The 12,968-nt window shown below is 43.7% G+C and overlaps 1 protein-coding gene across 3 annotated transcripts in view; it reads left to right on the forward strand.

The window, feature by feature from the left end:
• The window catches only part of DVL1 (dishevelled segment polarity protein 1), a 67,138-nt gene that overhangs the window by 19,698 nt on the left and 34,472 nt on the right, over window positions 1-12,968 (forward strand). For all 3 annotated transcript variants that reach the window (XM_015648204.3, XM_015648205.3, XM_015648206.3), the window contains exon 2: window positions 7,562-7,631. In XM_015648204.3, the coding sequence (XP_015503690.1) occupies window positions 7,562-7,631 (70 nt within the window). The remainder of the gene's footprint in view (window positions 1-7,561; window positions 7,632-12,968) is intronic.

Genomic DNA, 12,968 nt, shown 5'->3' on the forward strand with positions numbered 1-12,968 from the left:
TTGGCACCGAGTTTGTCATGGCTGTGTGACACCTTTATTGAAAAGGAATTGAACAGTTGGAATAAGGAACTGAACAGTTGGAATGAGAGGTCTGCAGTTGCTTCCAGGCCCAGTGGTAGAAATAAACTCAATTTTAGTTGATTAGGAAAAAATACTCAATTTTCTAAGGCTGAACTTAATTTTTTCTTGCTTTCCTTGTGAGGACTGAAAGTCATTCTGACCAAAAAGTGAAGAATGAGGACATTTTTTAGAGGCAGCTCCTCCTTCTGCTGGCCCTCAGGGAGTGATTTTCAGTTGTCCAGAAAGGTGCTTCATTCCCTACTGGGAGGGGTGAACTGATGGAGTATGTTCTATTCTTTGCCTCCTCATTCCTGGGGTTTATTGCTCTGGAGCCGATTCCTGAAGGACAGCTCCAGCCAGAGTCATCATTTTCAGTTTGATGTTGAACCTTTCCTTCATAATTGTTCAGAAAAATCTCTTCTCCTCCTTCCTTTTCCATCAGCAGGATTAACACGTGTCTCCTTAACATAGCTGATGTGAAGATGGACATTAAATTTTGGCAAAATTAATACACTCATTTTCTCAAATGAGGACCTGGCTGTTTCTGAGGTCTTTTTGTTATCCCAGGCATTAATAGTCAGAGAGTATCTTTTTAGATGAAAACATAGGTATTTAAAAATAAAAGCAAATTCTGTTTAGCACCTTGAAATGTTTGGATATTGAGTAGATGAATTCCAGGCTCGGGCTGAGGTATCCACACTCTTCTGGCTGTGGGGGTCCCAGAGCAGTGGCTGAGTGTTGGTGAATTAAAGTTATTCCCTTGATAACTTGGGAATTCATGGAGTTCTTAGTGCTTCCCAAATAACTTCAAAAGGACTGGAAGCACAGCTAAAAGGATGTCCTGTTAATGTCTGTGCTGCAAAATCCTTGCACAGAAATAAAGATTTTCTTGGGAATATTTGGCAGTTGCAATGGCCAATACCCTCAGAAGTTGTGCAGCATCTCCTGCTGGGTATCAGTGGGTCTGGAAGATGCTGATGAGCCCCTAAAACCGTCCTGAACTTGCCCTTTCAATTTCCATCTCCCAAACCGGCTGGGGAAGTGCCCTCGGATGTTTTTTTTTGAGCCCTGAGCACGGCAAGGAGCAGCTCTCACTGCGAGGTCACGACCTGCAGAGCCCTGGATTCCCACCCTGCCGCATCCCTGCCGGGAATGACATCCCTGAGAGCTATTCCGAGTGTCCTGCCCCGGAGTTTGGAAGATAATTGCACCCTGGGGAAAGCCAAATCCCAGCCAGCTGTTTGAAATGGGCATTCCACCAGCAGCCCGCTGCTTTTACAGTGGGTTTTTTTCCCTAAGCTGTTTTCAAGAGCTGCTTAATTTTATGGGGGCTTGTTAATATTTATTGTTTTGTAAGTCAGGCATTGGAAATCTGGGTTCAGGTCAGGATTATGCTGACCTGGCTCTTTGTACTGTGACTTCCCTGTTTTTGTGATAGAGATGTGTCTGTCCCTTGGGACAGCTGCAGGAATAGATTCATTAACACCTGTGAGATTGAAATACAGGCACATAAATAATTTACTAAATAATACAGGGAGCAGAGGAAAGAGGGAAGTAAGAGAAGAGACAGGAGACTCTCAGTGTGGCTAAAATGCGTTGTTTGTTTTGCCCAGATCTATTCCAAACCCTTTCTGGGGAAATTGAGGAAAATAAATTGTAAGGTCTTAGGACTAAAAATCATCCATTTCCTTGGCTTCTCTGCACATAATTGAGAGTAATATTTTTCCTAGGTTAGCTGGGCATGGAGTGGGATATAACACCATGAACAGTTGTATCTAGTAGTGCTACAATCAAACCAGACTCATGTCTGTAGATCTCAATTTAAATGCCACAAATATCCATAATTTAGTGAGATTTTCACACCTTAAGCATGGCACAGCTATTGAAATATTGTTCATTAAGGAGGAGAGAAGCAATTCATATTCCCTGCATGCCACTGCTCTTGGACAGCCAGTCATAAATACTTTAAAATGCTTAATTGGAAGCTGTTCCTGCAAAGGGCAGTGTGTTTAGAGCTCCTTTGGAGGGCGTGGGGCAGAATTTCTGGCTTGGGGCTGAGCCGCCCTGGACTGAAATGGAAGGATGAGGCAGAGCTGGGCTGGCAGCCCAAGCCCCAGCTGGTTCAAAACACATGGGACCTTTTGGAAGGAGTCACTGTGGCAGTGCTGAGGGCTGGCAGGGCCTTACAGAGGGCAGAATGGGATTGCTGCACATCAAAATTCCCTTTTCAAAGTCACACAAGGAATCTCTGCTTCCCCTCCCGACGCGCTTCCGTTGTTCTTTTTGGAAGTCTAAGCAGAACTCCTGGCTTCCCTAACCAAGTAAGGAGGCTTTCTGCTGCTTCAAATGTCTGTCTCAAACATTCCAAGGAACATTTCAGCATGGAGGTTCCTTAGTTTTCTTGCAGTGTAATGTGCCAGCTGACCTCCTTGAGCTCATACTGCGCCATGGTGCCAAGCAGAGCCTAAACAAATAGAATTGTCCTTGAATAGCCATAAAAAGTGAAATTTAATGTTTGAAATCAGTGCAGATCTGGGCTGATTCTTGGCTAGGGAGCACAATAATTTTTGCATCATTCATATGTTTAGGTCAGTATCTGGTGCAGGACCAAAGTACCAAAACCTCTCCACCATCCTGCAGTTTTCCTGAATGATGGATTATCCCTGGCAGGACAGAGTGCTAGATGTGCCTGCAGGAATAAAGGTGGAGTAGGAAAACCAGGGAAGAGGCAATCCTGTGGGCACAAGTGTTTTGTGTGGTACTGGAGATCAGATGTGGCCAAGGATAACCAGGGTGTAAACACATGGATGCACTGTTAATTGCAGGCAGAATCACTGAGAGGGAGGGTTTCAGTTTTTAAAAGGGTTAAGAATAACATGAGACAGAGCAGCAGCCATTACATCAATGAAGAAAAAGTGGTTTTTGATGTGTTTGTCACCTGTGTGGGAAGAGGTGACTTCCCCAGCACTGATTGCACACAGTTTCTCGCTACAATTTCTATAGAAATGCTAAGAAGGAGCTTGTTTGCATTGAAGCTGCATATCTTGGTTTGAAGAGGGTTTTGAAGAGGGTTTTGCTCCACAGTTGTGTCACTTACATGTATCTGGGTGTGTCATTTCTGTCACAATTATGGGCAGCGTACTCATACCCATTTTTGACAGGTTTATGTGGGAGCTGGCACATGGCAGGGTCTGTGTGGAAAGGCAAAGCATTGACAGTGTTTAGGAATAGGAGCCTAAAAAGAGGAGAATACTGGTTCAGTTGTGGCTCTGTGGGGTTTTGAGGAGTGATTGGCATGAGCCTGGAGAAGGAGAGGGAATGATGCCACACAATTCCTGCCTGGGGCTCTGCGGGGTGCAGACGAGATCTGAGGTTTTCGTGCAGATCCCACACTGCTCCTGGTGTTTCTCTGCTCATCAAAGGGATTTCTCTCCTCCCCTCTTTCTTATTTCCAGAAAAAAAACCACATTATATTCCAGTGTTTATCCCTGTAAATTCAACGTCTGGGTTTATTTTCATTTCTTTCCCTGCACTGGGAAGGTGGCTAAAGGCTCTCTGTGCTGTGGCCTCAGCTGTAAAATCCCTGAAGTCTGAATTCTTCATTAAAGATTCACACTGAAGAGTTAATCAGCTTCAGCCAGACTATTTTTAGAGCTGCAGCCTTCGATGCCAGTTGAGTAATTGCTATTATGTGATTACTTATGGTTTTGCCAGTTGAAACAGTTTTTTGGAAAACTGCTGCTTCATAAAGTAAAATCAAATTGTCCAAAAAGGTTGTAGAACATCCATCCTTGAAGATGCTCAGAACTTGACTGGACATGGCTCTGAGCAACCTAAACCCTCTGTGAAGGTTGCACTAGCTGACCCCTGGATTTATCTTCCAACCAACCTGATTCTGTGAAGGAAAACAAAAATCTCAATCTTCTCTTACCTGCCTTTGAGGTGACAGGAATAAACAAAGATACATTTAGCACAAAGAAGTTAATGCCTTTGGCTTCTCTCTAAGGATCTCCAAGAAAGTTCATAATGAATGAAGCTTCTCCCCCCTTTTCCCATCAGTAAAAGACAATTAAGAAGAGACTTGATTATGATCAGTGATAAGGTGAGATTAATCTGGTGCTAAAGGACATTAAGATGCTCTGTTTGTGTCATGGTGCACATTAACCTGGAATAAATCTGTCTCAACCCTGCATTTCCCATGTCCATGGTGTTGGAGGGAAAGGAGAATTTCCTTGAAAACCTTATTTTTCTGAGTGGAATGAAAAATCACCCAGGTAATTGTGGAGAATGCAGTCTCTGCCAGGCATGCATGATGCAATCAGAATGCAAACACTATCAAACTTAATAGCCAATTATCTCAGTGCTTCTGAATCAGAGCCACTCCAGGTTTGTGGGGTTCACCTGGAACCAGGTATATCCCAGTTCTCGTGGGATCAGTGGATATTCTGAGGCAGCTTGGCAGGGGGATGAGAGGGAGGCTAAGCCTCAACAATCCTTGGTTTTCTGGCTACGATCCTCTATGGGGGAAAACAAACAATTCAGGATGCTGGGAGGGTAATCCATCCCAGAAACAGGTGAGGTGTGAGGGTTCTTGGGTTTGGGAAAGGCACAAACACCTATTTGTGTGTGCAGAGCAGTGCGGTAGGAAAGCCAGAGGATCCAGACACAATTCCAGGAAGCCAGAGAAAGGAGGGGCTGCTACCAGCAGTGATTGTTTCATTTAGTAATTAGTGCTTAAATCTCCTCGAAGTCAAATAAAGCAGAGGATGTGAGCTTGTGTAGCCATTCCCTCCTCCCCTTCCCCACACTTCCTCACCCTTTTTTTTTTTTTTGCAGATATTCATGGCTGTGGGGGCTTTGCTGATGGTGTAGAGCAGGTGTTTGGGGGTAAAGAGTGGGGTATTTTTCATGCTCTGTCTCTGATGTGACCTTGGCTGAACTGCTCCTTGTGTTCTTTTGCCTTCCTTCCACCTGGTGGTTGCATTTGAAGGATGAATTAAAGGATGTTTCATGCATGGAGATTTTTCTGGAGTGCAGTAAAGAGGGAGAAGTTACAAGTCTGTGAATATTGAAGAAAAATCTCTAAATTGTTGGAGTGCTGGGCTCTCCCTTTCCAAGGGGCAGAGGTGTGGAGGTGGGAGCTGGGCAGGCAGACCTGCAGTGACCTGGAAATGTCAGCTTTGTTCCCTGAGTGGTACCTCTGTGGCCAGGTGTTTGTTTGCTCTCCTCTCCCTGACCCAGGGAGTCCCAGCCCAAGTTAAACACGAGCTTGTGTGTGCTGGAGCTGGGGCTCTGAGCCTTCCAACCTTCCCCAGGCACAGGGCTGCCAACAGCCAGGACATGACCTGGGAAACAAATACCCCTTTTCTGAAAGAGGATAAACATCCCCTTTTCTGTGCCTTGCTATCAGATGGTCTTTGGTCATATTTTCAAACAGTGAGTCCATTAACAATCAGTTTGAGAGCTCTGGTGATTTCTCTCCAGAGTGGGCCACATCCAGTGCCAATATTCTTCACCTCAGGAAGAGGTCTCTGGGAGAAATCACAATTTTTTCCTTCCATGCTGTTTTGGGTTGGGTCCAGGTTGTGAACTTAGATCTCCACCCTGATTTCCAGCTGCTGTGTATTAATTCCAAATATTTCGTATGTTCCCAAAGCAGGCAGCAGCACGTGCCTCCCTCTGCCCTCCCTTCGAAATCCATGCAGACAAAGCATCTCGTTTTTGCAAAGCTGGCCTCAGACTGAAGCAAATGGCTGTAACCATTCAAATCCCTCCTTTTTGCCTTCTGTCTCTTTGCTGGGGATGGAAAGGAGCCGCCTCTTTACTACAAATAATGATTTGTAAAACGGTGGTATTTGCCACGAGTGGCTGCTGCCCTCTTTGATGTTCTTGGCACTGCCGGTCCCTACCCAAAGCAAGCTGGGAATTAGAGTCTGCCATTCTCTTGCCTCATAGCTCAGGGCTATATTTAGTACTTTCAAGTTGCAACAGATCTGGAAGTTGTTCCCTTCAGCTGCAGCAAAGGCTGGAGCTGGGCTGGGTTTGTCCTGGTGAGTCCAGGGAGCTCCTTCTCCATCACAAGGGTGGCTGAACCGGTCAGTGCAGAACTGCAGGGAGCTCCTCAATGGGTCAGGTTCAGACAGTCCCCCAAAGCTTTTTCTCTGCACAGAACACCACATTCAGTGCAGGGTTTAATGCCTGTTTTCTGCCTGAATCCTAAAGCTGGGTGCAGAAGTTCTGTGTGTGATTTTTGCTGGGCGCAGAAATTCCGTATACGATTCTTGCTTGGTGCAGGAATTCTCGCCTGGTGTTTCTGGGATGCCCTAAGTGTCATTTCCTGCAGATCCTGTCCTTTCAAATGTGAAGATAAAATTATTGCAGCATCTTTCTCTGCTGATCCAGCAGCTAGAGCTCTGCTGAGTGAGTGTTCCCTGCAGGACTCGGTGGAACACAAAAGATAATGCCTGGATTCCAGTCTGTCCATGGGGCTGGAGATCCAGGAGAGTGTTGAAATCCCGGGTTTGCAGCTCCAGAATTACAGGTTTGAGAGCTTCACTGAATTGTAAAAGGTTTTTAAAGCCCTGAGTATCTGCTTTTAATGGAGTTTGCTCTTAATTGTCTCCTTGGAGTCTGAGGATGAATGACTAAAACCAATAATGGAATCATATGATCTGATTCCTGCTGCCAAAGGATGAAGGGAGGGCAGATGTTTTAGGAATTAAGTGAATATTTTGCAATGTTTTTCTTTCCAATAATAGAAAAAAAAGGGATGAAGATTGCCTAATATTGGCCTGCCAGCCATTAATAATGCAAATAAGTGTGGAGAAAAAAAAAAGGTCTTCATTCCTTAAAATACATGGGAATGCAGGCATTAGTGGAGTTATTTATTTGTAATTTTTCAAAAGTTGTCCATTTGCTCTCTTCCCCCTCCTTACCAGTCCCCCCTCAAAATGGCACTGTTTTATACTCAGTGAGTTGCTTTGTGGTTATTGTGGTTTTTCTTCACACAGCAACAGGACAAAAACATAAAGGAAAATATGCATATGGATCCACACATTTTGGTGGAGTTGGAGGAGACTTCAGGCTTCAGACTGTCAAAACCAAATTTGTGCCTGTTCTGCAGTGAATTTGAGGCCAGGAAGCTGTTTCTGTTACAAATATGAAATCTCTGACACAAAGACTGCACAGGGGAGATTTTAGTCCCCATCAGACCTTTAAAGGCTCTGGGGAGACTCCAAAATGGGAAAATGTTTGAAATTACTTTTGTGCCTCCCACTTCAGGGCGGATGTCTGGAAAGTTGTTTTTCTACCCTTTATTTTGATTTGTTTCCTCTATTCTCACAGTCACATATTCTTTAAACACACAGCACCTGCTGATACCAACATTTTAATGAAAAAATTGTATTTTTCCTTGACAATTTGATTCCTGTTCATTCTGATCTGATGTGATTTTAAATTCCTGATTTTCTTCCTGTTGTGTTTTTTTTTGTTTGTTTTCTAGGGTGGTGAAGGAAGAGATCTCAGATGACAATGCAAAGCTCCCTTGCTTCAATGGAAGAGTGGTGTCCTGGGTATGTTGGATTTTGTGTGTGTAAATCTGTGTTGTTTGATACTTGATGCTGATTTTTAGAGGTATCTTGAATCTCAAAATTAAAACAAAGGTATAAATTATAATTATCCTATTCTTAAGTAATGTATTTTAAAATCAGAGTAAATTCCAGAAAGTGTGCAGAGCTGAAAAAGTGGTTTTAACATGAAAACATCTTTAGTACTTTAACTATATAGCCAAAACAATTTATTCCAAACCATCTAAATGTGATCTTCTGGTGGGTTTTGGTTATAGTATTTAAACTTCAATGTATTGGTATTGTTGGTAGTGCCTGGAAGCTTTGAACGAGGTTAAAATCTCAGGGCTAAACATTTGTATAGATTTAGGAAAAAGACATCAACATTTTTGGCTTGGAGAAATAAATTTAATATAAAAATGAAGGAATTTGGGCTGTAAAGTTGCAGAGGGAGTCAGTGATCCAGATGTGACTGTGCTGCTCTGCACATCCCATCTCCCTCAGTCTTGTCTGGGTTTAATGTGCTAATTTCTCCAATATGCCAGGATTTGTTTGTCACCTAACTGGAGTAATTAATTACCAGCCCCTAATTATTCTCATTTATTGGGGCAGTGTGTGCTGAGCTGAGGCCAAGCTGGTGCTGTCACTTCTTCAGCCTTGTTCTGTTCCACTTAATGGAGATGCAAGAAAAGTCTCCAGCTGTGAAATACAGGAATTCCCATCTTCAGATGATGTTTGGGGTGCAGATTAAATAAGTTGGATAAATCTGGTAGTTCATGTACACTTTTCTCTGTCTGGGGACTGGAAGTTTGTGCCTATCAAGGGTGATTTAAGTGGTTGAGCACTTTCAGGCAGAGAATAGAGCAGTGGTGTTTTAGATTTTAGCACCAAAAGAGCATTTGAGGCGTAGTCTGTGATTTCAATCTCCTCCTTCAAGCTGATTTTAACAATCCTGGGAACACAGCAGAGGACAAGGATGGTGTTGTCCCAAATCTCAAGTTTGTCTTGAGTATAAAAAGTATTTTTGTGGAGAGCTTGGATTCAGCAAGTGCTGCAAATGGGGTTGGAATCAGTGCGTTCCAGGGGGTGAGAACTGTGCTGAATGGAGACTTGGGACAGCTTTTCAGCATGGAATAAATGCCTGGATCCGTGTTTGGATCCTGTTTTTGGTGGGAGGAAGGTACACAAGGAAGTAGTAATAAAGTAGGTTTATCGGAGTTTTTTCCAGCTGCACTGTTGGAACAAACTTGGAATTCTCAGGTGGAATGAGCAGCTCTGTCTCCATCTCTTTCTCCATTCCTGTGCTGATTTTAGGAGTTGAAGATCTTGCTCGCATTTCTTACAACTTCAAATATTTGAACTATTATATCCCTTAAAATATTTTAGTAAGCCCAGACAATGAAGGTATGCAGGATAAGGACATTTGCTGCCTGCTGAGTAGCTTGAACTTTTTCAGCCTGGCTTCTTGTAGGCAGGATTACATCAAAATAACATAAAAAATCAAATACAGAATTGACTGCATGCTGTTTCCTGCGTGTGTGCGCTCCAGCATTGAGCAAGGAAAAGTGTAATGTGTGTCTTTTCAACCTGACTTGGATTGGGGGATGCTTCTTAAGCAATGATTCCTCGTGGATCAGCAGGCACAGCCCCTGCTGGGCTCCGAGCAGCTGGAAATGCTGCTCTGGACTGGCAGCTGAACTGAGCTCAGCTGGATCACACAGTATCAGTGACTTCTTCCTGCTCTATTGATTGCTTTTAATTTTAGGGCACTCAGACTCTGGCAGCTGGGTAGTCCAAACAGGTTTTTAGTGTTCGGCAAACAGAACACGTGGCTTTGTAAAGCTGAGCTTAAACTCAGTCCTCCCACACACATCCAAATGTGTATTAAGCACTTACGAAATTTTGTATTAAATTTAGGTCTTAAAAATTGGGATTTTCAGTCTGTGCTGTCCAAAGGTAGCTGTTTGTTCCTGGGAATTCTGTTCAGAAGCAAAAGTTACTTTTTTCCCTATTTTTTTAGGACCTCCATACCTGTTTTTTTTACCTTTGTGTTCCAGCTTTTTGCTTCAGCAGCAGTAGCTGAGTAATAACCAACATGACTTCCAGAGCTCTCCCAAGAACTCAGCCATGCATTTCCACACAGCAAGCACCAAAATGCCTTGGTTTGGGAATGGAGGAGTGTTTTAAAGCAGAGTTCTTTAGACTTAAAGCTGCATTTCTGGTCTAATTCAAATCTAAAGCTGGGCAGTGCTCAGGGAAAGGAACGAGCACCACTTGCCTCTAGGAAAAAGGGGAGATTCCCTGGATGAGTAAATCAGTTGTCAAAGGAATAAAACTATTGTTATTGGAGAATCAAACTGATGTTTAAACAAATAGAGAAGTGCTTAAGAGCTGAGTCCATCTGGAGACACCACAAAGTCCTTTCTTAATGAAGCTGTGTCTGTTCTTACGTGGGAAGTGGATGTGGGATGGGGATTGCTGCTCCAGGAGGAACATCCATCCCGGTGTCCCCTAAGGTGGGATCAGCCCCTGGATGCTCTGCAGGGTTGGGATTTGTCTAAAGGGCTCAGTGCTGCTGAGTTTGCTGCTCTCAGGATGCCCCTGAGCTCTGGATGTTGGTGGTGCTGTTTTTGTCTTCAATCCAAGGATTACTGGGGGGCCGGAGCGTGGGGCTCTGGCAGGGTGGGAACGGATGGGACAAAAAGGGATTTCATGTGTGATTAATGAGCGGAAGAGAGCGTCCCAAAAGCTGCAGATAAAATAGGGGGGAAAGTGGAGATGGGATTTGTGCTGCCATGGCCTGAGAGCAGTGTCTGTTAGAGGAGCAGAGGGGTGGGAATTGATGTCAGCTCCTGTCAGGAGAGCAAATTCATCCTGAGCACTCCTTTCCTTCTGTGCAGCTCCTGCCCTGTGTTTGCTCCTCAGTGTCACACCTCCCTGCTCCTGCTCCTTTCTCGCATGGTGCTGAACTGATAAATATTAATTAAATACTCAATTAATTCAATATCCCAGTTGTCCTCTGCATCCTTGACCTGGGTCTCTTCCTCCCAGTGTGTGCAGGAGGATAGGGCTGTTGGTTTTTATTTTTGTGGTCCAGTTAAATTTATCTTTTACTTGGGGAATTCAATGTATTGATGATGTATTCTGATTTCCAGACACCATGCACGCTCTCAAAATATGGCTCAGGTTGTTCCAGCAAGGTGTTCTTGGAGTTTAAGGAAAAATCCACCCCCAACCCCAAACTATTCCACATAAATAAGGATGTGGATTATTTCATTCCCCTTCACATCCCAATTCCTCAACCTCTTCCTTCTTCCCTCTCCCAACCAATCCCCCAAGGGCATTTTATCTCATGTTAAGAGCTGAATTCTTTGCCAGCTCCTTCAGTAATATGAAACATGATGATATATGGCTTTTCCAGCTGGAAAACAGGAGACTATGAAGAAATAAGATCAGAACAAGACTATATATATGCACACACACCAGTTAAATGTTATATTTTAATTCTGGGCCTGCTACTATTTTCATTTCAGAGGAACATCACAGTCTTTGAGATGCATTTCAAGAATTGATTCAGTTTATTGTGATTCCTCTACCAGTATAAGTTGCTGGCTGCTTTCCAGATGCAGAAGAAGGCAGAATCCATGTTTGAAACTTTCTATTTTTTTGCATTCCACTTTTGCCTGGAGGCTACAAAATCAGTGTCTGCTCTCCTTTTTCTTCCTGACCATGATGGGAGACAGTTGCTGATCCAGAGATCTTATTTTTCATTTGCTCCTCAAAGAAATTTTTTTTTATTTTCTTTGTCACAATCAGTTGGTTTTCCCACATTAGGGGTGGAAACACAGGTTTGTAATGGATTTTTTTTTTAATTTCCTGTCAAGTGGAAAGTGATGGTTAAGGGACAGGAGCACCTGGCAAACAAGGAGATACTGAGATGAGCCAGACCCTCCTCCAGTGACAAGAGACAACAGGAATGAATGGAAACAAAGGAAATTCCCTTCAAACATTAAAAAAAAACCAATTTTTTTAACTCTGAGGGTGGTGAAGCTCACCTAGAGATGTGCAGTCGTTTTTCTTAGGGATAAACCTGGCTGAAGAAGGAACTGTGGTGATAAGGAGCAGTGGGGTCAGACTGAAAGGGGAAATTTAGGTCAGATTTATAAAGAAATTCTTCTCTGTGAGGATGGCAAGGCCCTGGGATTGAATTCCTAGAGAAGCTGTGGCTGCCCCTGGATCACTGGAAGTGTCCAAGGCCGGGTTGGAGCCCCCTGGGACAGTGGAAGGTATCTCTGCCCATAGAACTGGATGGTCTCTTCCAACCCAAAGCATTCTATGGTCTGATCCAGACACCAAGGTTTTACCACAAAACTGTTGCTCATCTTAAAGTTCTTCAAGGAAATTATTGTAGGACAAGAGGGAATGGCTTCAAGATGAAGGAAGGCAGAGTTAGATCAGGGATTGGAAAGGAATTTGTGTCTGTGAGGGTGGGGAAGCCCTGGGATGGAATTCCCAGAGAAGCTGCCCTGGATCACTGGAAGTGTCCAAGGCCAGGCTGGAGCACCCTGGGACAATGGAAGGTCCCTGCCCATGGAACTGGATGAGCTTTAAGATCCCTTCCAACCCAAACCATTCTGGGATTCTTTATTTCCAATCCCTCAGCACTTGCTGGTGCAGCTTTGAGCAGTTCCAAAGGTCTCTTGCAAAGTAAATTATTCACTGCTTTTCCTGCAGCTTTGCTGGTGCTTCCGTCTGCCTTTTTCATGGTGAGGCTCAGGCAGTTCCTCATCTACCTTTAACAGAAAATAAAAAGACAAATCTGGCTTTCCACAATCCCTCCTTCATTTCTCATGGCTTTTCTTCAGGAGAAGAACGGGTTCAATTTGCCTTTCTTCCTTCGGTTAGATAACATTTATCTGATACATGATATGGATGATAAATGCTATATATATTTTTTCTTCTTAATGGGAGCTTAACCCACAAAAATCAGCTCTGTTGGAGTCAGTGGCCAGGCCTCTGATAAAGAATGGTGCTAGAGCAAAGATCTAAAAGCAAAATTTAGATGTGTGGTTTAAATTAATTATTTGGGGGTATTAATGGAGCCTTTTTTGTGTGCTGTACTGATTTTTTTGTGCTGCTCATGATGAATTATAAACCCATCCAGCTCTGCAGAGCCAGCACAGATTGTAGGAAGTAGGGTTGGATTTATTCCTTCAGAACTTGGGCTCTTTCCTCCCTTCCCTCCCATCAGCCTGCTCCCAAACTGATGTGCAGATCCTGGTTTGGCTTCGGTTTGGAGCTCCCCCACACAATGCACTTTTTGCAGATGATGTTGACAAGGGC

This window comes from Parus major, chromosome 21, assembly GCF_001522545.3.
Source record: "Parus major isolate Abel chromosome 21, Parus_major1.1, whole genome shotgun sequence".
Classification (NCBI taxonomy): Eukaryota; Metazoa; Chordata; class Aves; order Passeriformes; family Paridae; genus Parus; species Parus major.